Source organism: Merops nubicus, unplaced genomic scaffold (genome assembly GCF_000691845.1).
Source record: "Merops nubicus isolate BGI_N331 unplaced genomic scaffold, ASM69184v1 scaffold9253, whole genome shotgun sequence".
Lineage (NCBI taxonomy): Eukaryota > Metazoa > Chordata > Aves > Coraciiformes > Meropidae > Merops > Merops nubicus.
In genome coordinates, this window is record NW_008596858.1 from 7,404 (window position 1) to 26,570 (window position 19,167).

General features: G+C 42.9%; 1 protein-coding gene across 1 annotated transcript in view; it reads left to right on the top strand.

The window, feature by feature from the left end:
* The window catches only part of FYB (FYN binding protein), a gene marked incomplete at its 3' end in the record, with an annotated part of 24,293 nt that extends 7,113 nt beyond the window's left edge, over positions 1-17,180 (top strand). The window contains exons 2-15 of the mRNA XM_008936509.1: positions 670-850; positions 2,241-2,298; positions 3,359-3,379; positions 4,164-4,210; positions 5,214-5,331; positions 6,948-7,104; positions 9,021-9,162; positions 11,389-11,417; positions 12,592-12,661; positions 13,222-13,359; positions 14,025-14,056; positions 15,100-15,166; positions 16,592-16,697; positions 17,018-17,180. Coding sequence (XP_008934757.1) covers positions 670-850; positions 2,241-2,298; positions 3,359-3,379; positions 4,164-4,210; positions 5,214-5,331; positions 6,948-7,104; positions 9,021-9,162; positions 11,389-11,417; positions 12,592-12,661; positions 13,222-13,359; positions 14,025-14,056; positions 15,100-15,166; positions 16,592-16,697; positions 17,018-17,180 — 1,329 coding nt within the window. The remainder of the gene's footprint in view (positions 1-669; positions 851-2,240; positions 2,299-3,358; positions 3,380-4,163; positions 4,211-5,213; positions 5,332-6,947; positions 7,105-9,020; positions 9,163-11,388; positions 11,418-12,591; positions 12,662-13,221; positions 13,360-14,024; positions 14,057-15,099; positions 15,167-16,591; positions 16,698-17,017) is intronic.
* Positions 17,181-19,167: the final 1,987 nt, after the last annotated feature.

The following is a 19,167-nucleotide window of genomic DNA, read 5'->3' on the forward strand; positions in this document are numbered from 1 at the left end:
CACGAGCACACCAGCCCACTCTCGTACTGATGGCTTCTGGGCTTCATGCACTGCATCAGCAGGTTTGTACTGCTGCACCTCTTTGCTGAGGGTGTAGTTTCTGTGCAGCTTCTCAAACTGCGACTTCTCCAGTACAAGCGTGCTAGAAAATGAAGTCCAGCCTTTTACAGCTTACACTACAAAGTATTTGAAGATGTACGGAGACCCACACACCTCTTAATCCATGCCAAAATACCTTTTCATCTCCTGTCCCTTCCCTTGAAACTCTGTTTCTGAGCACGGAAAACTCCAGCAAGACTGCATCGGTGCTCATGGGAAACTCTGTGGCTAGTCTTTTCAAGGAAATTTTAGAATTAAATGGTGATTTAGCTTCAAAGCACAAAAGCTTATATACTGGATGAAGTGATCCTTTTGTGTCTCGCTCCTGTCTTGGCAAAGACATTTTCAAGGGCTTTTGTAGCCAGTTGACTCTTCTAGGCAGTGTCTCTACTCCGATACAATAAGGCACTAAGCGTGTCTAAGAAGCAGGCTCAGTGAAATGCATGCGGCTGATGAAATGAAAGGGCTGTGTGCAGCACGGGTGTTTTGGCATAACGCTTCGCAGAAACATGGAACGGTCCTTCCTCAGCTGTTTGCCCAATACATTCAGTCTGGTCTGTTTTCTTTCAGGCCCTCAGGATCAACTTGTGAAACAGAGAGCACCTTCCTCAGCAGCACTCTTCCGACCTGTGCCTCCATCACAGGTGGCTGTGCAGTTGCCACCTCCTCCACGAGCCTCTCACCCACCCACGCAGTACCTGGCAGCTCCCAGCCTGCCTCCTAGAAAGGCCAACCCCAGCTCTGGAACAATGTAAGAGAACGAAAACTCCAATGTCTTTATTTTCTTACCTTCTACTGCCCACTACTTTGCTCATGCAGGAGTAGATTAAGGCCCTGGGTTTTGGGGGAGTGAGATCCCACAACACTTTCTTTCTCCTCCCCTGTCCCTGCTCTGTTTGGAATTAGTTTCTATGGGCTTGAACCCTCCATCGATTCAGTTGTTTACCTAAATTGTCTTCTGCTCTTTTGAGGGTGCAGGGCGGGAGGTGCGTGGAACAGACACACCCTGCTGCGGCTTTCACTCCACAAGAGTTCAAAGACTCCATAGACTGGTAGAAAATCAGTTATCTCAATACCCGAAGCTTTCCCCTGCATTTTTCTGAGGGAAAGGGGCCAGAAGGGTTGGATCTATCCGCTGGTGCTCCAGGAAGCAGCTCTGCAGGCCAGAGGTACTGAGCTCAGTGCTGCCTGTGAAACCACACCAGAAGCCGCATCTGGCCGGTTGTGCTGGCACCAGGAAGCCTCTCCACGTGGGGCTCCTTCCTTTATCCTCCGAGGAGGAGGAGCTGAGTACCAAAGGGGGCCTGCCAGCCCCAAACGATAACAGCAGTTTCCCGTCTAGTGCCAGAGCTGAGCCTGAGTAACGAGCTGCTCTCTGGCCAGAGCTTACTGCAAATGCCAGCAAACGGCAGACAGAGGGAACACGTTCAGCGTCAGAGAGGCGTGTGCCGGCGTGCACACCGTATTCCAGTGCAGACAGTGCTGCTGCTGGTGCTGCTGGTGCTGCTGTGCTGGGGGCTGTGGGGCTGTGGGGAACACCCACCCGCCACGGCCGGGCAGCCCCGGGAGCTGCCGTCACCACCCCACCCAGCAACCTGGGCTCCTCTCCGCTCGACAGCACTTGTCAGTCTTACAACATCAGAGACCTTTTGCCTGGCCTGACCTTGTACCGCTCTTGCTCTTGTCCCTCGTTTAGACTTCAAGCCCCACAAGTCAGGGAGCAAGTCTTAGAGCTTTATTTAACACTGAGCAGAAGTCTGGCGTTCCCCTGGTGTGTTGTGCAAGAAGCCTGCACCTGTCAAGATGGTTAAAAAGCCCAACAGATCCCTTTCCATTAGGTCAGCCCATCTGCCTGTGGTATTTTTCATACCACACTCACGTCCGTGGTATCTCAGCACCTTTGGCTCTTTTTCTCTTTCTATACTCGTGAAAAAAAAGGTTTCCCCGTGTGAAATATCAAGTCACAGTTAGGAAAAAGAATTTAGGGAATCTTGTGGGTGCTTAAGGAGCATATAGGATTTCACAGACCGTGCAGCCATTGTATAAAAGAGCTGACAAAAGCACCAGAACAATGGTGAATGAAAATGCAATCATAAAACCAACTTCACAGGCTTCACGTGTCCACTTTTTCATATTTACAGAAGTCGAGACAATGAAGAAAACTATGATGATGTTGAATTTCTCTCACAGGGTAAGATGCATCTGTTTTAATTCATGGCAGCTCTGAGAAACTTTAAGTATATTGTCCTTCTGTGACAAGCAAAAGCACGTTGTGTTCATGAGTGACTTGTGTAACTCATTATCCTGGCTCTGCTGTTTCATGGGTGAAGGTGGTTGTCTCATGACACTAACTGGTCTGTAATTCAACATGACAGAGTCCCAGGAACTGCTCTCAGTATCTGCACTCTCTCCCCTCTTTTTGGTGAGAAATATGCTGGAATTGTAAGTTACCCGGTTTTCAAGTGTGAACCAGCTTGAACGCTGCTCATTGCGAGCTGAAGCTGTGTGCTGGGTGGAGAAGGCATTGTGGTGGACTCGGTAAAAAACAATTGCTGACTGTGCTTATAATGGTGCTTTGAGATCTGCCTTCAGCAAGAGGCAGCGAGTTACTGTGCTGTACCAGGAGCAGCCAGAGGAGCAGACTGCGACACAAAGAATTTCAACCTGCCTCCTGATCTCTCCTCGGGAGGGCTTGGTCTGTGCCAGGCACACGATGCCTTGTTTCGTGTGCTGCCCGTCCTGGCCCCACAGCAGAACTACCTGCAGCCTCAGGAGGAAGCAGGTGACTCACAGAGTTTCTCCTCCTGCAGACCAGGGTAGAAGCTGGCTTAGCAGAAGAGCTCTTGGCTTCCTTATTCAGCTGTTGGGCTGGTGCAAACAAGTCCTTTCTTCTATTTGGATTTATTAGGTTTTTAACAAGGACTATCTTGTGTGGATAGGCCCTTTTGTGAACAAATAGCCTAGAGAAGTTCATCAGTATCGCTAAAGAATCTTTAATTTTCCACTTTTAAAAATACAGCGTGAAATATGTTATTCTGTAGATACTTCTGGTTTACAGTGTACTACAAAAGTAGTCTGGTAAAACCCTGATTTTGGCACTCATGCCCTTATTAAAACCCAGGAGCCTACACATATTTCTAGTTAAATCACTGCTATTATTAGCAGATTGCAAACATTTAATGCCAGAATGAAATGTTTTCCATATGGTAAAAAAATAAATACCCTGGTTTTTTTGTTGTTTTTGTTTTTTTGTCTTATAGGTCATGGAAACACAGAGGGGGTAAGTGTTATCCTCTACGATAAAACTATCCTTTTTGGCATAAACCTACTAATTTAGTAAAATCCCTTTGATGCATTAGAAAATCACTTGCAGAATTAATCCAATATATTGATGGTAAGGTGTGGAAGCACTTACTTATTGTGAAGGACAGAAATAAAACGGGGTAAGCAGAGCGAATGGGAACTACTTATCAGTGCTGGCCAGATACCAAAAATTGCTTTAAAAAAAGCAAACCCAGCCTTCCTATTTCCACTGACATGTCATGTCACTGAAAGTTTCCAGAAACAAGGGTCTTGCTCTATTCTGGTAAGAAACCACTTGTTTCAGGTACGCACAGGTTCGTATCAGTGTCTTTAACTGCCTGGCTGTACTGGGACTAAAACAGTCTCCGGGACTCTCGTCAGAGTCCCATGTAGATCCCTAGTTCCAGTTCAACTGCTGCTAAACCTGACACCTTGATCATGCCAGTGCAGTCATCAACACAGATAAAGGCTCTCCAGCACTAACACTGCAGTTACAACATCCCCTTTGGGTTAAGCACTGTGCTAGTGCCGCTGCAACAATCTGGGATGTTATAGTTGTGCCACTGTAAGAACAGCCGGAAAGAAAAGAATAGTGGGTTTGAATAATGTAGTAAATTGGCTGGGGAAGATTAAATTAATTTGTATTTACATTTTGCTGTAGATGTTCTTGTATAGATTGTATGAAGCTTACACAGCAGGTCTATTTTCTTCTTAGCTTTTCAAACGTATGTAGGCCACTGAAAACTCAATTCTTCTGACAGGGCCAAGAAAGTGATGGAGAGATGTATGAAGACATAAATGACATCAGGTAGTAATTTTAAACTCTATAACCTACTCTATCTTTATTGCTAAAAGCTTGCTAACAAAGGTATTTCACCTGGCACTCTCCACTGCATTCCCTGAGAGGCATCATTGTGTTCATTCCTTTCACCTGGAGAAACTCAGGTTGTTCACAGGTTCTTTCCTACTTAGATCTGCTATGCCCTGGGCTGGAAAAACTCCTGCAATAAAATCATGCGGTTACTGCGACAGCGATAACAGAAAGCTGGCTTCTGATCTAAGGAAGACGTCGGAATCACTGCTTGGAATTACAGCCTGGGAGATAAAATAGGCTCAGTCCCTATCTAGTACGGTCCCAGATAGATCTTTTCTTCTGTTTTGCCTTGTTTTGTTTTTTCCCTTTGTAGATAAATGTACCTAAATTCCTATGAGAGGCTGCATTTACAGTTCTCAGGGCCTGAGTCCCCTGGCATAGATACAGGGCCAGCATATGAGCTCTGCCCACTCTTCTGCCATTTAGCCCTTTACTGTGAGGAGTCTCTTGCTCTGCTAATGTCTAAATAGATAGGATTCTTTGTATCACACTAGGCAAAGAAAAGCTCTAGTTCCCTTGGAATGAGTAGCAGTCTAAAGTTCTTACACTTTGTTTCAGACACAGAATGACCAAGAGATCCTCATTCAGTCTGGTTTTTGTTTGGTTGGTTTTGGTTGTTTTGGTTTTTTGTTTTTGTTTTTGTTTTAATGTCACCTGGGCATATCAGCTTGGCAAAAGTATCAAAAAAATAAGAGGAAGGAACCTCTTCTGGAATACCGGCCTCTTGAGGACAGACTCTTATATACATAATATAAAAGAAAGGGCTGCTTACTGCATCTGCTGCAGCTGCTCCAGGGTTTGGAGCCTGTAGCTTTCAGTTCACCAGGAGAGATTTTTTTCCATCACTTCTTTTTTTAGTTTATTTCTAACCTTGGGTAAGAAAGCTCTAGTGAGATTTGTTTCACTGCTACATTCAGTCCTGGCAATGCACTTTCAGATCGTCGAAGGGAAAAGAGAAGAAGCAGGACAAGGGAGAAAGGAAAAGAATGGACCAAGAAAAGAAAGAACAGAAGGAGAAAGAAAAGAAAGATCAGGAAATAAGGAAGAAGTTCAAAGTAAGCTTTTTGTTTTGTAATCTGGTCAAAGACATGTAAGAAGCATTACTTAGCATTGTCACGTTCCAAATGCATTTCTCAACCGGCTACAGAACTATTTGTTATTGTAGGCACTTCAAGCACCTGCTAAATTTTGACTGAAGGTTTAAGCTGCCCTTCCATGTTTGGCATATGCATGCCTTCAGGCTCTCTACTGAGGGCGAAGACCTTTTTTCAATGCCTACACAGTTTTCATTAAGTTCCCTTCTCAAGTGTGCTGTATGTCAAAAACCCTGAAAAACATTTCCATTCCCTTTTCTGTTTAAAAAGCAGTTAAAGCACTAGAACAGCATCAAAAGCCCTTCACAGAAGTGGGAATTAGGTCCCCTAAACTTCATTGGAGTCAGGTAGAACAGTATCCAGGCCTTATGTGATTTTCAGCAATGTATTGGAACACACTGCCCTTGCTGGGTCTAAAGGGACCTTGAGGGAATTCCAGCCTCAGTGGGGAGGAGAGGAATAGGGCACATGTAGGGAAGTGACACTCGCTGTCAAAGTCTAGTGGCAAAACGATGAGACAGTTCTTTCTGGTTTATACCTTTACAAATGTGCCCAGCCTACTCTGTCAACTAAAGTCGCCCACAATGCTCCACTGTGCCTCTTTCAGTATCACTGTACACAGTAGGCAGCTTTGTTTTAATCCCTCTTATGCTCTGCACACAGTAAAGCCATGGTCATTCTCTCACATCGTGGCCTTGGCCCACTGTGGAGAGACTGATCTGAGTGGAAGAGCAAACATTAAAGGAAAATACCAACAGTCAATAATAGGGGGCTAGCTGGTGTGTGTCAAGCCTCAAGTCTCTTTTTCACTCCTGGGAAGTGCAGGTGTTAGTCCAGTGGATGCGTTCAGGGTGGAGACTGCTCTCTAGTGGCCGTTAGAGCATGTTCTGATTCTTAAACGCAAAGAAGTGCATTTTAATGCCTATTTTGTTTCCCATGTCTTTGCCACCTAGACAGGTTAAATATTCCTGAGCTAGTCTATAGCTGTCAAAGGCCACATGCCCTGGGGAGATCACATGTATCACAAAGCCACAGATGCTAAAACCCAAAATGGTTTCTTCATAACACGTGTTAAAGGTCTGGAATCCTCAATTCCAGTAAACAGGGTGATCATTTCTTGTGAGTACCTGTAGGATCATCTACAGAGTAGTATCGTAAACACAGAAGATAATGTGGTAGACTTATTTATGTTAGTGAACATTTATTCATATGAGTAGTTCTGCTGGAACTATATGGAGCTGCCCACTGGAATTAAATTTGTGGTGGTTTTGTGAAGCTGTGAAAGGCTCCATAGATCAGCCTGCTGGTTTTAGTCTTTGTGTTTCTGTGACTGTGCTCATCAGTCCTTAAGCTTCTCTACGGCAATGCTGTTGCCCTCTCTTTTCAATCCTGATTATTAACTTGAAGTGGGTAGTCTGGGACAGGAGCGATGACTTTCTCTTTATTTGCCCAGATTCTTTTAAATGTCAGTGAAACAAATAATCATCATTACAGTTATTTTCTCTTTTGTCTGCATGTTTGGGAACGAGCCCCTTTTTTCCACATCTGTGATTTCTTTTGTTGCCTCTTCTCTGCAGCTGACGGGTTCCATCCAAGTCCTTCATCATGCGCGGGCTTGCGCTGACCACAAGGGAGGCAAGAACGAGCTGACTGTCAAACAGGGGGACGAGATTGAAATCATCCGCCTCACAAACAACCCAGAAGGAAAATGGCTGGGCAGGATAAAAGGATGTTGTGAGTTTCCTTTCTTCAATGCGCTCCTGAATGTTTTAGCCGTATGACAGCCAACATGGGAGCACTATGGCAGGTAGTAGCCTTACCCAGGCTGAGTCACTGGCCACCAAAGTAAGCAATTGCCACAACTCACACTCCTGGCCTTAGCTGGCCAGAGAGGCTTAGTTCCTAGTAAGAAGTTATTGTAGAATATAATGTCACATCTACAGACACTAGAATAATTTAGGAACAATACTTTGGGATCTTCGTGGACCTATTGAGAGGTTAATTCCACGTCAACCTTCAAACAGCATCAGAACTTGACTCCATGCAAGTAACAAGGATCATATTTATCCGTGTCTTTGTATTGCAAATAACATGGGTGTTCCTAAAAGAGTAGCAGAGAATGTAAGGGCCTGTTTTAAGTAAGTTTCTTGTTCCTATTCCTAAGGAAAGTTTCTAACTGATTCCTAAATTTTATTTTATACGAAATCCAAGATTTTTCTCTGATTGTATAAATATTGTCAGTGGATCTGACGAAGTGTAGTCTCAGGGGGATCTTAAAATTGTTCATAAATAGGGGAGGGTGTACAGAAGACGGAGCCAGGCTCTTTCCAGTTGTGCCCGCTGACAGTGCAAGAGGCAATAGGCCCAGACTGAAACACCTGAAGTTCTGTCTGAACATCAGGAAACACTTTATCCTGTGAGGGTGGCCAGGCAAGGGAACAGATTGCCCAAAGAGGTGGTGGAGTCTCCATCCATGGAGATCTTCAAAACCTGACGGGACAGAGCCCTCAGCAACCTGCTCGAGCAGAAAAATCTTGGGCAGGGGGAACAGCCAAGACAGGCCCAAGAGGTAAGTTCCAATATCAGCTTTTCTGTGATATGCTGAAGTTTTGTAAATAACTCCTTTGTATTTAGCATTCTGTACAGAGGAAAACAAACCTTGGTGATGGCTGGGAGAAGGGTATTTTCTTGAGTATGTGTGATCAGTTAGTTAATTTACCTTTAATTGATTTACTTTTCATAAACTGATTCTTGCCTTGGCAAAACTGCAAGCTGTGCAAGGCTTCCCACTGACAAGTGTCAACAGTACAGCCTAATTTGTCTCACCAACACTTCAGCCTCCACTCTTCACAGGCCAGTAATGGTCTGTGAAGAAGACCAAAGAACAGAGGAAGATCAATTCTGATCATTTAAACAGAAGAAAAAAATCAGTGTGCTACAGACTTGAAGGGAAGCACACTAAAAACGGCCCACTCTGAAGCAGTCGAGTGGGGAATTTTCCATTTTCCATCAAGGCATGACCATTGTTCACACCTGAGAAAATCCATTCATGCTCTCTTCTGTACAGGTCTAAAATTCCCCTCAGCAGAGACAGAGTCCTCAGTCTCAGGCCAGCTTCTCTGCTGCCTGTTTCTCCCGAGCCACTGCACCCAGGCACATAGCCAGATCTCTTTAGTGAAGATCCGGGGACAAGAGGATAGCAATGCAGCTGCAGCGTGGCTACCAACCTGAAGCAAAACCAGTGCAGATTGTCACTCCCTTCTAATGACCTGTCAGAATCTTTATGTCATGTACTAAGATATTCTACAGGACTGCCATGGGCCCAAGGTTAGCTGAGAAAGGGCACTTGTCCCATGGTTTCTGGAGGCCGCACAGAAGATTCTTCTGCTGTAGCCAAGACGTAAACAAATGTGAAATTAACACCAGCTGAGAAGGGCTTGGGGTGAGATCTGAGACAGATCTGGGATTTTTATTTGTGTAGACAGAGAAAGACTCAAGCTGAGCCTGCTTGTAATGAGACTTTCCTCTGAAAGTTTTCAGAGATCACACAAAACAATTCTGTCACTGATTCTGAACCTTCTGTTATGCTCATCCCTTTACCACGGGCTTTAAAACTCTCTCTGCCTAATTACACGGTTTTATTCATTTAGATGGATACATTAAAACAACCATGGTGGAGATCGATTATGATTCTTTAAGAAAAAAACAACCATCTGTCAGAGCTGCTGTGAAACATGCAGACAGTGACCAAGAAGTCTATGATGATGTTGGAGAGCAAAGCAGTATCAGCAGGTATGCATAAAGAGCACACGAGAGGGAGCCAGTGGTTGACCACAGGCAGCCTAGTCAGGGGCAGGTTTACAACAACCAGGCAGACCCTGTCACGAAAGAACAGCCATTTATGACAGAAACACGTAACTGAGCTGCTCAGCATGAAGTAGCAGAGGAACAGGGATGGGTTCTGGAAAACAGATTCTGTAAGCACTCCTACTCAGGAGGAATCCGGAGTACTATTGGAAGCGGACCTGCAGCAGTGCAGGCCAAAGAACAAAATGCAAACCATGCACGATTACAAATCACCTGCAGGAACTGCAATTCTCTTCCCTCCTTCTCTTTTCTTGTTCTAGCTTTTGAAGTCACGTGCTGCCTTTCTAACACAGAAGAATAAAAGACTCTCAAAGCAATGGAAACACTTACTGCACTGGGGAACTCCTGGTCACCCTCGTTGCTTTCACGAGTCTTACTCTAAGTCTGCCTCTCTCCTTTTGAAGAGAAGGGACTTCTGACAGCATGAGTAGGATGAGAAGAAGACCGTGGCCTTCTCTTCAGAAGAGACCATGGCCAATGTGTTTAACCCTGAAAATAAGGCCTTTACCTTGGAAACGCTATTTCAGCGTGCCATACTTTTCATGTCAAGTAAACCTGAAGCTAGAGAAGTGTCAGCTCCAGCAGTGTGCCACACAAATATCCTTGTGATCTTCTGACAAGAGTCAAGGCTACCACATGACCCAATGTGTCAGTGGCACCTCTGTTATCTGACCTCACAGAAAAGTCTGTTTCTGTCTTGTGATGCAACAAATGACTGGTTGGTCACCATTACATGTCCTGGTGTGCAGAAATACATACCCCAGGATTTAGATCAGACATCTGCATACGAGTGTAGAGGATTTCAATTTGCAGGACAACCATCTTGAGACACTCAACCATTACACCTGCTTTACTGCTTCCTAGCACCCTAACTTTGAGGCCTGGCTGGAATAAAGGGACCGGAGCTTGTTGGCCGCTGGGTGCAGCTGATCCTCACAACATCCCTATGAGCTCCATAAACCATGCCTGGACAGGTCAGCCTGCAGGCTGCCATTCTCTAAACAACCAACACAGTTTTGCATCTGATAGTTTTACAGGTTACTCAGCACCAGTTTTCTTTCCTGCACACTGGTCTTGTCCCATCATAACCTAGCCAGAAGATTTGCTTTACTTGTTCTAGGATTTAGGTCATCTGAGCATTAGCTATTTCATTGCAGAAGTACCTTTGGCCAATCCTTTTTGCTGTGGCAAGCATTACAAGTAACCACCTCAGTGCAAGGAATTCAGAAAATGTGTTGAATTCAAAAGCAAACCAGAATACTTACACTGTTACATGCTGAATAACAGTCTAGGGAAGCTGGAAAGATGAATGGATGGCTCAGATTCATTCAATCCTTTAAGCTGTATTTTGACATTTTTGTCCTCTCCAGTGGTTACTAGCGTTCTGTTTGGTTCACGAGCAGGAACTGGTGGAAGATGTGGTATACATCAACGTGTTTGGAGACCACTGGAAGAGTGCTATGCTAATAAAAGCCTCTTGACCATATCTCATTAGCAGTAGCTGTTAGTACTCCAAAATAAATTATTAATTAAGGCTGTTACATTTCAAGACTCCTTGGCACTAGAGTTTTACAAATACCTTGTTCTGTTGTGTAAGTTTAAGTAAGCCTCTGACCTGGAAATAATCTCAGCTACTGTGAACCTATCAGGGTTTTCTTCAGTTTCTCTTAGAACTAAAGATGGTCTTGACAACCATAGCTCTTAGTCCTCTTTCAATTACTGCAAATGATACTTTACACTTTTCTGATTTCTAATTAGTTATTTCTACAGGAAAAAAAAAAAAAAAAAGAAAAAGAAGAAAAAAAGAGTAATTTTCCTGCTTTAACCTGACTATACTAAAGGTTAATTTCATAATGGCACATGTTCTTCAGCATTAGTGAGAATACACTGCTATTCGATGCAAAGAAATCAGTGTCAGTGTGGTTAAAAACGGACAACAAAAGAACTGGCACATTTAGTTGGTGCCCATCTAGAACACGCAAGGATGTGCCTGAAATTCCAGTGCAGAATTTGCAGTGCTCAGCGGGCAGTGTAGACAGATCCCAAAGCCAAAGGGACTAATAACTACAAAAGCAATGGGTGATCCTGGGTGTTGCTTTTTCCAAAGAATGACTGTTTTTGCACTAAGATGTCTCTCGTTTGCTTTTTCAGTCAGAGAGCTGATCAAAGTGGAGCTGGAAGTAAGTCCTACATCTGCTTTACAGGGGGAGTTGTTTCTGTGCACTGTTTACCTTCAAATCCAGACCTCTGCAGCTTCCAAATAATGCAGTAATTATCCATAAGCATGCTACACGTTAGCTAACATGCAACAAACAAGGAAGTACAGTGGCCAAATTAACTTTCCTGCCACCTACGGGAACTTGGGAAGGAATTTTTTCTTCAGATACGGTGAACTGGAAGCACACCAGAAGTATGCCAAAAATTTAGATTTTTGTTTTGTGTGAAAGTAAACCATCCCACAAAACAGTATCACACGTAATTAGCCAAACAGTAACACGAGCAAGAGGTTTTGTGCAGGAGAAACCTAGTTCTGAAATAGCCAGAAATATTACTAATCAAAGCTGCATTTTTCTGGCAGAGTGAAGGGGAACTTCAGTTTCAGCAGTACTCTGGAGTCCAAACCTGTATGACTGCAGCAGTTTCACACTGCCAGGGTCACACATCTAAACCCAATTTCCCCTTTGGTAGCACAGATATCTATGTAGCAATCTCTGTTGATCACAAGAGCACAGCTCACCACCTCAGCTTAGAGCTCAGGTACTAGTCATGGCAGAAGCATCCCCTGGCAATGCTGAATGAAGCTGTCACCAGTGAAATGCAGGTCTCAGTGATTACTCTGACCAGTGGCTGGAACTGGACATGGAAACTGAGCTAACCCAGCCCAGGAGGAGGTGTGGCTCCAAGGACAGAACTGAGACCAGGCTGGGGAGCTCACACTGCGCTTGCTTCTGGCTTCTGTGCGTGAGCTCAGGACGTTACCTGTTGAGAGCATCAGTCTGACATTCTGCCATCACTCGAGCCACGCACAGAAATTCAACAGCTGTCAGTCATCATAATGACTGGGCCAAACCCAGCCATTTAGAATGCCACTGAATACAACATAAGTGCATTTTTTTCAGTACTCATGCTCTTATGATCAGCAGTGCCACGCTCAGATGCTGTGGATAGCATTCCCAACCGGGAGGCGTTTAAGTCACTATTTCAATAAACTGTGCTGGCTTACAGAAGGATTCCATTTGCAAGGACATTGCACAATCTGCACACACATCTGACATACTTAACAGGCCAGTATTCAATAGCCCACTGAGCAGCATTATATAGAAGTGCCCTAACTCACTGTTTGATCTGTTAAAGGGATGTTCCCACCTCCTCCTTCTGACCAAGAAATGTATGATATGATTGATGGTGGAGATGCTGTAAGTAGGTATGATTTTATATCACTTAAATACTTTGCTTCTTTAACAGAGTGTTTTCATTTCAGCCTTCAGTATTTTTGAATTAGGTACCATAATTGGCAAGTATTAGGTTGAACAGCAAGTGGGTATATATCCAGATGGATTCACAAAACTAAAAAAAAGAGGGCTCTTTTGGTCTCTTGGAGAAGTTTTGTTCTGTAATTAATTTTGGTATGCCAGCAAAAGCAGCAGCAACCATGAAAATCCCCAAATCCTCAAATCGACAGAACAGCTCTGAAACAAAAATAAAACAAACTAAAATGGTAGCTCGCTGAGTAACAGATGAAAAGAGTAAGCCACTAGATTAATCTCTATACCTAGAAATATATGTCAGTACCTACAAATGGCCTAACATACATCAGTCTAGTTTAGCATTTCAGTGCTTAGCATTTAGGTAAATGTCCTCACCTTGGGGTATATACATTGTTGGCATTAATGAGAAGTGTGTGCACCATCAGAGAACTTAAACTGGGCCTTTTAAATAGAAAGTTACATTTTACATTGTGATAATCGCATGCATACTCCAAAGGTCTGTATCACAGGATGAAGATAGGAGCATCTGGTCCTGGGGAATCTTGAAGAGGCTAAAGGTCAAAGTTGTCAAAAAGAAAAGTGTACGAGAAAAAACAAGCAAAGACAATGGGGCAGAAGATAATGGAGATTTGTTGTAAGAGCCTGTCAGGAAATCAGAGTGCACATAACTAATGCTAATTAAGCACTGATCACATGCTACTAACATGTTCGCACAGAAGCCTAATGAATCATGCATAAAAATGCAGCTCAGGATGATACCTTTCTGCAAAAACACTGAGCTCCTTTCTTTTCACCTGCATAACATAATTATTCTCCTAACAAGCTGTATGTGTTGCCTAAGTCTGGTAACTAAAATATTTCTTCAAAATCTGTGGTGGAAAGCACCAAAATAATCCACCACCTTTGTGCCACTCTGGCGATGTAAATTTGCCATATCCCCAGTTACAATGTACTTTTCTCACCAGCACAATGGAGCTGAAATCGAGTCCCATTAATCCAAACTTTAGGAATACTATGCCAAAGAGATCAATGCAAAGAGCTTTTCTCCCCATCTCCCCTAGAAGTTAGATCAGCAGCTGGTGGTTTTGCCACCATCTTCTCTCATTCAGTCCTGAACCAGTTTACTTTGATTCAGTGGGAAAAACACATTTATTTCATAAGCACTGGTAGTGTCAACGGAGCTCCAAAACGTCTGGAGATGACTTTGAGCCCTAGTGTTGCAAGTTTTTTAAATAATTTATGTGATGCAAAAGCAAATTATTGTGACGGTAGCAGCTAATATGCATCTTTTTCTTCCAGGATGTCTCTCACAACAAGGCAGTTCGAAAAAGGTAATTAACAGCCTACTGTTCAGTCTCCATATTGATTTCTGATCCTTTTTTTCTGTATACATTATTCTGTGTCATGCTAGTCACAAAAACACATTCAAGGAAGGAAACAGGATTTCCCATTGTCTACCCCATTTCAGCAAACAAATTTCAAATATTGTGACTGATTTGGCTACGGACAAGGAGGCACAGACACATTCCAAGCTCTCTAGAAATATACATCTAATATCTTTTTAAGAAGTCATGATTCCCCTATGTGAGATTTCCACTAGTTCATTTTATTTGACACCAAGTATGAACAGACACACTTTGAAAGAAGCACGGAATGCAAGAAGTAAAAAGAGATGCTTGTTATTTTCATCCCTTGCCGTGTGTTTATCAGCTCAGCCGTGGAATAAAAAGCAACTCCTTCCGATTTTTGAGGCTGTTGCCTGAACTGAGCTCTAAACCTTTTATGTCCTAGTATGATTTTGCTAGCCATTGATTTGATGAATCGAACAATTGCTTTCTCTCTACAAGTATGCTGAATACGATTCAAAGTATATTCCTGGGGCAAGAATTCTGTTCACTGCTTGGGCATTGCAAGGCAGCCTGAAAACTAACGTAGATCTGATTTATATCCACTTCTAAGCAACACTGCACTGACCAGAGTGCTACAGAACTGCCCGAGTGTACATGAGAACCAAACTCCAAAAATAGATTTTGATGCAACAGAGTGGGAAATGGACTCACTAAAACTAAGATTAAAGGCTGCTGCATTAGCCAACATGTGCTAAAACTTGCTTTGGCTTAAGAAGATTAAAATATTAGTGAATACCTGTTATTACCAGTAAACAGTCTTATTCTTAAAAGGTTGGCTGGTGTTCGTTTTGCACAGTGGATTGTGCAAACCAGAGAACCCACAGTTACTATAGATGGTAAATGGCTACAGTACTTGCCATCATTTCTTGTCAACTTAGCTACGCTACCATAGATTGTAGCACAATATATTCACTATTCAAGGATTGCATAATAATTTTCCATTCTTTTAAACCCTATTGTTTCAGATCATGGAGACGATGTTTATGATGACGTAGATTCTTCAGACTTCCCCCCTCCACCACCTGAACTCAAGCAAGTGAAAAGGAGATTTTTTTCTCCTGATCAGAAATCTTGAATACACTGCAAAACATTTCCGACTATTTACTAGAGACAGATTGCTACTAATATTTGCTTCCTTTGTCACTGTCAGGTTTCGTAGTTCTTGTAACCCTACTGGGGGCAATGCCAGCTGAATGCTCCCTGCCTCCATTTCAGACTGAAACAATAATTAGACTGTAGAATAAATAAGCGTGCTTTGAATTTTGACAAATTCAGGCCCTGGTGGACAAGAGGTAGAAATGAATGCATGGGTAATGGTGCTTCATTGTAAATTCTCTGCATGCAGTCCCCTTCCTAGCCAAATGTGGGGACTGTTAGGATGCACTACTTGATATCAGCTGCTGCAGTATTTTAAGAGAACAGGTGATTAGTGCCCTGTGTCATAAATATGAAGCACATCTGGAGCTGTAAAGTTCAACCTGGAAAACTTTTATCCCTGGACCAGGAAGTTATGGCCAACTCTGGAGCACAGATGTGTTATGAGCACAGATGCATCTGTGAAGATGACTACAAGTCACATTCTGGTGTCACTAACTTCACTCAGGTGGAGCTTCAGGGTGCAGTAAAATACCATCATCAGGAGGCATTAAAAGAGAGAAAGCTCTTTGGACTGTGTTTCCAAAGGAAAATACACGGCCCTGCTAACCTAAGTCTAGGTTAGTTCACACACACACATACATCCAGCATCAGTCAGACTGTCATCCATGACTCCTACAGAGATCAGGAAGCATCGAACAATAGAGACAGAGATTAGATTCCCACATACAGCATCAGGAAGAGCAGTTAGGGATAAAATCCTTCCGTGCTCATTGGCACAAGTCAACACCCTCAGGGTGGTGGAAAAAACAACGGGACTTGAAACGTGTTTGTTTAAGCAGACTCCCTGGTGTGGCCAGGCCTTCTGTGGCCACACAGGACTAACACAGCTACTGTACGAAAGGCTAAGATGTTCCAGCTGCCTTCACAGTGGGACAAGTGTTATTCAGCCTGTTGCCCGAAGATATATGGACTTGACAAAAATTGCTCCTTGCCTAGAGAGTCTAAAGTGATGGTTGCCATTTACCTCTGCTATTTTTCATAGATGTAAAGTTCTCATTGCTGTAACAGTAGATACTTAGAATCATTTTTTATACTCACTTCCATGACAGATACATTATCAGAGAAAGATAGATATAACATCAGAGCTCATGAAAAGAGAAAAGTCAGAAAGACAACACCAACATTTTTTGTTTGCTTTTAAGTATAATTTGTATCGTATTCTCCATGTTAGTTTTGTAGAGCAACAAAACATACTAAAGACACACAAAGCCAAACACATTTTCACTAAAATTATCAGAAAGGTTATCAATACCTCATATGTGTTGCTACTTTTACTTGATCTGTAACCTCTTGTTTTAGTGCACCAAAACCAGCAAGCCTTGAAAAACACACATCAACAGCAAAAGAGACACAAAAGCGTAAAAACATAGAAAAAGAAGAGAAAGAGTTCAGAAAAAAGTTCAAAGTAAGTTTTGTTCAAAGGTTTGTTCAGATAAAATGTAAAGACATGTCTGTACAGTGTCCTCTAATCTGTAACCCCTAAATTGTAAATAATCCATTATTTTGCCTTTGAAAGGTAATTGATTACTACTTGTAAAAAGAGCCATCTGAGCATTTGTAAGCCCAAATGGCAAGCACAGGTGTATACTATGTAGCCATAAGCAGTTACTTGCCTAATTTAAAAAAAAATAAACTAAATAAATAGAAACATATGGATCTAAATGCATGATCATAAGCTTTACTAGGATGGCTTTAACACAGCGTATCTCTGTTTTATTTTTACAGTTTGACGGTGAAATTAAAGTTCTTTACTCTACCACCACAGTGCAGGACTTGCCCCAGAGAAGACGGGGATCTAAAGACTTGGACATTAAACCAGGGGAGTCTCTTGAGATTATAGAAAGTACAGATGATACTAAGGTCCTGTGCAGGAATGAAGACGGAAAATGTAAGTTTCACTAGAAGGCTCTAGTAATAATCAGATTTTCAGAGAACGATTGCGTCAGGAGATGTAAAAAACTCTCTTGCATGTCAGATTAATGCAGAGCCTGGTACTTGTCATTTTCCTTGCCCCGTGGTTGACAAGAAGTAGATTTTTGTTACTTTATTATTGAGCTTTAAGAGTGGCTTGCCTGAAGAAACTTAAAGTCCAGTAGACAGGAGATAGCCAATGTGAGAAAATGGACCACTTGGTTATGTGAATCATCCTTTGTGTCACTTTGGATTAGCAGATGGTTTTCCTGCTTCTGTCTCCCTCTATTTGCTAAAAAGAGTATAGCTACAGTACTCCACCAAATCTAGTACAACTAAAATCTTTGCCACACCTCTGGGGAACACCTGCCCATTGACTGCAGCTAAGGGAAAATTAATAACAATATTCTTACGCTCAGCTGCCGTAGACAGAGTTTAAGCTTTTCAACAGGCTGTGAGGGAAAGTCCTTAGGAGCCTCCACCCAGCCCCTACCTGATCCGAGGCCTATGTTCTTGGTGTGTCTGCTTGTTCTGGGAGCTGTATGAGGCCTTTCAGTGTTCCTTTGAAACCCTTGGCCAGGGTGTGCAATGGCAGAAGTTTTGGCATTTGAGAGAAGATTGCTCTTGGTTCTTAATGTGCTCCTGTTGCAATACTTTTCAGATCTCCTAATGAAAAATATCTTGTGTACAAACAGACTACTTCCAAAGTAGCGGCATCCTTCCACTCACCTTCCCTTTTTATCTCTGACCTATTGTCATGTTTAAAAGCAAACCAGTGAGAGACCCCAAGTCAGAAATACAATTTAATAGGAAAAAAAAAAAAAACCAAAAAGAGAAATGCAATAGTACAAAGAAAAACCACAGAGAGAGTCAGAATACAACCTGACACTCTGTTAGTTAGGGTGGTAGTAGCAGTCCAGATCAAGTGGTCTGGTGGAAGCAGTGATCCCCTAGAAAAGATCTGGTAGCTCCTGCCTTCTGGAAGTCCAGTGGGTAATAGCCACTTGTGCTGTCCTGAACCCCAGATTATATCCAGGTGGGAGCACTTGGCTCCTCCCCCCTGGGCGGAGCATCTCACAAGGGATTGATGTCATTCCATGAGTCATGCAGTGGGTCCTTGATTGCCCATTAAACTCCTGGAGGGAGTTCTCTACAAGTCGTGCTGCAAGGCATCGATGGGCCCAGCAACAGAGAGGAGGACGCCTCCTGCTGGGTGTGAAGGTGCTAACATCTCCCCAGATCTCTTTCCTTATCTGTTGTAGCCTGAGGTGTGAGGTGTGTCCTGGGCAGCTGCTACCAATGATTTGTTAACAGCCCATGAACAATGACAGATAGGGTATAGAATACACAGTTTTTGGTTCTACCCACATAATGATAAAATGGTCCAGCCCCCCTAACAATGACACCTATGCAGGAGACAGTCCAATCCCATAAGCTCCCAAAGGAGGTTCAGTCACTTTCCTTCTACTTCAGTTTTCCCCCCTCTGTACTCCACTGTTAACTCTCTGGAGTGTAGCCTTCTTTCTGACAGGCCTGTAAGGTGAAGAAGAATTTCTTGCATAACAGCACGCATGTTTTTCAAAATGTGGATTGTGCTGGTGTAGCCACTTCCCCAAGTGCAGCTTTCAAAGCTAATAACAAAGTAGAAAGTAGTTCATGTTGGCTGTTTTCCTCACATAGTCTTCAAAGCCTTTCAAACAGTGACTGGAGCTACTGCTTTTTTATGCATAAAAGGGCAAAACAAATAAAAATATCCTTCCTGAAAAACTCTGAATAAATCTCTGTACAATTCTCACATTAATTAGAGACATCTGAATCCTGCTTTAAACACATGACAGTTTTGCTTATTTGCTTTAGTTGTTCTAGCTCCTTGTATCTACGTAGCTAGGATTTAGTCTTTTGTAGGCCAGACAGACTGAAAATCAACAAATGCGGATGTTTGGTTACTTTCTTGCACATGAATT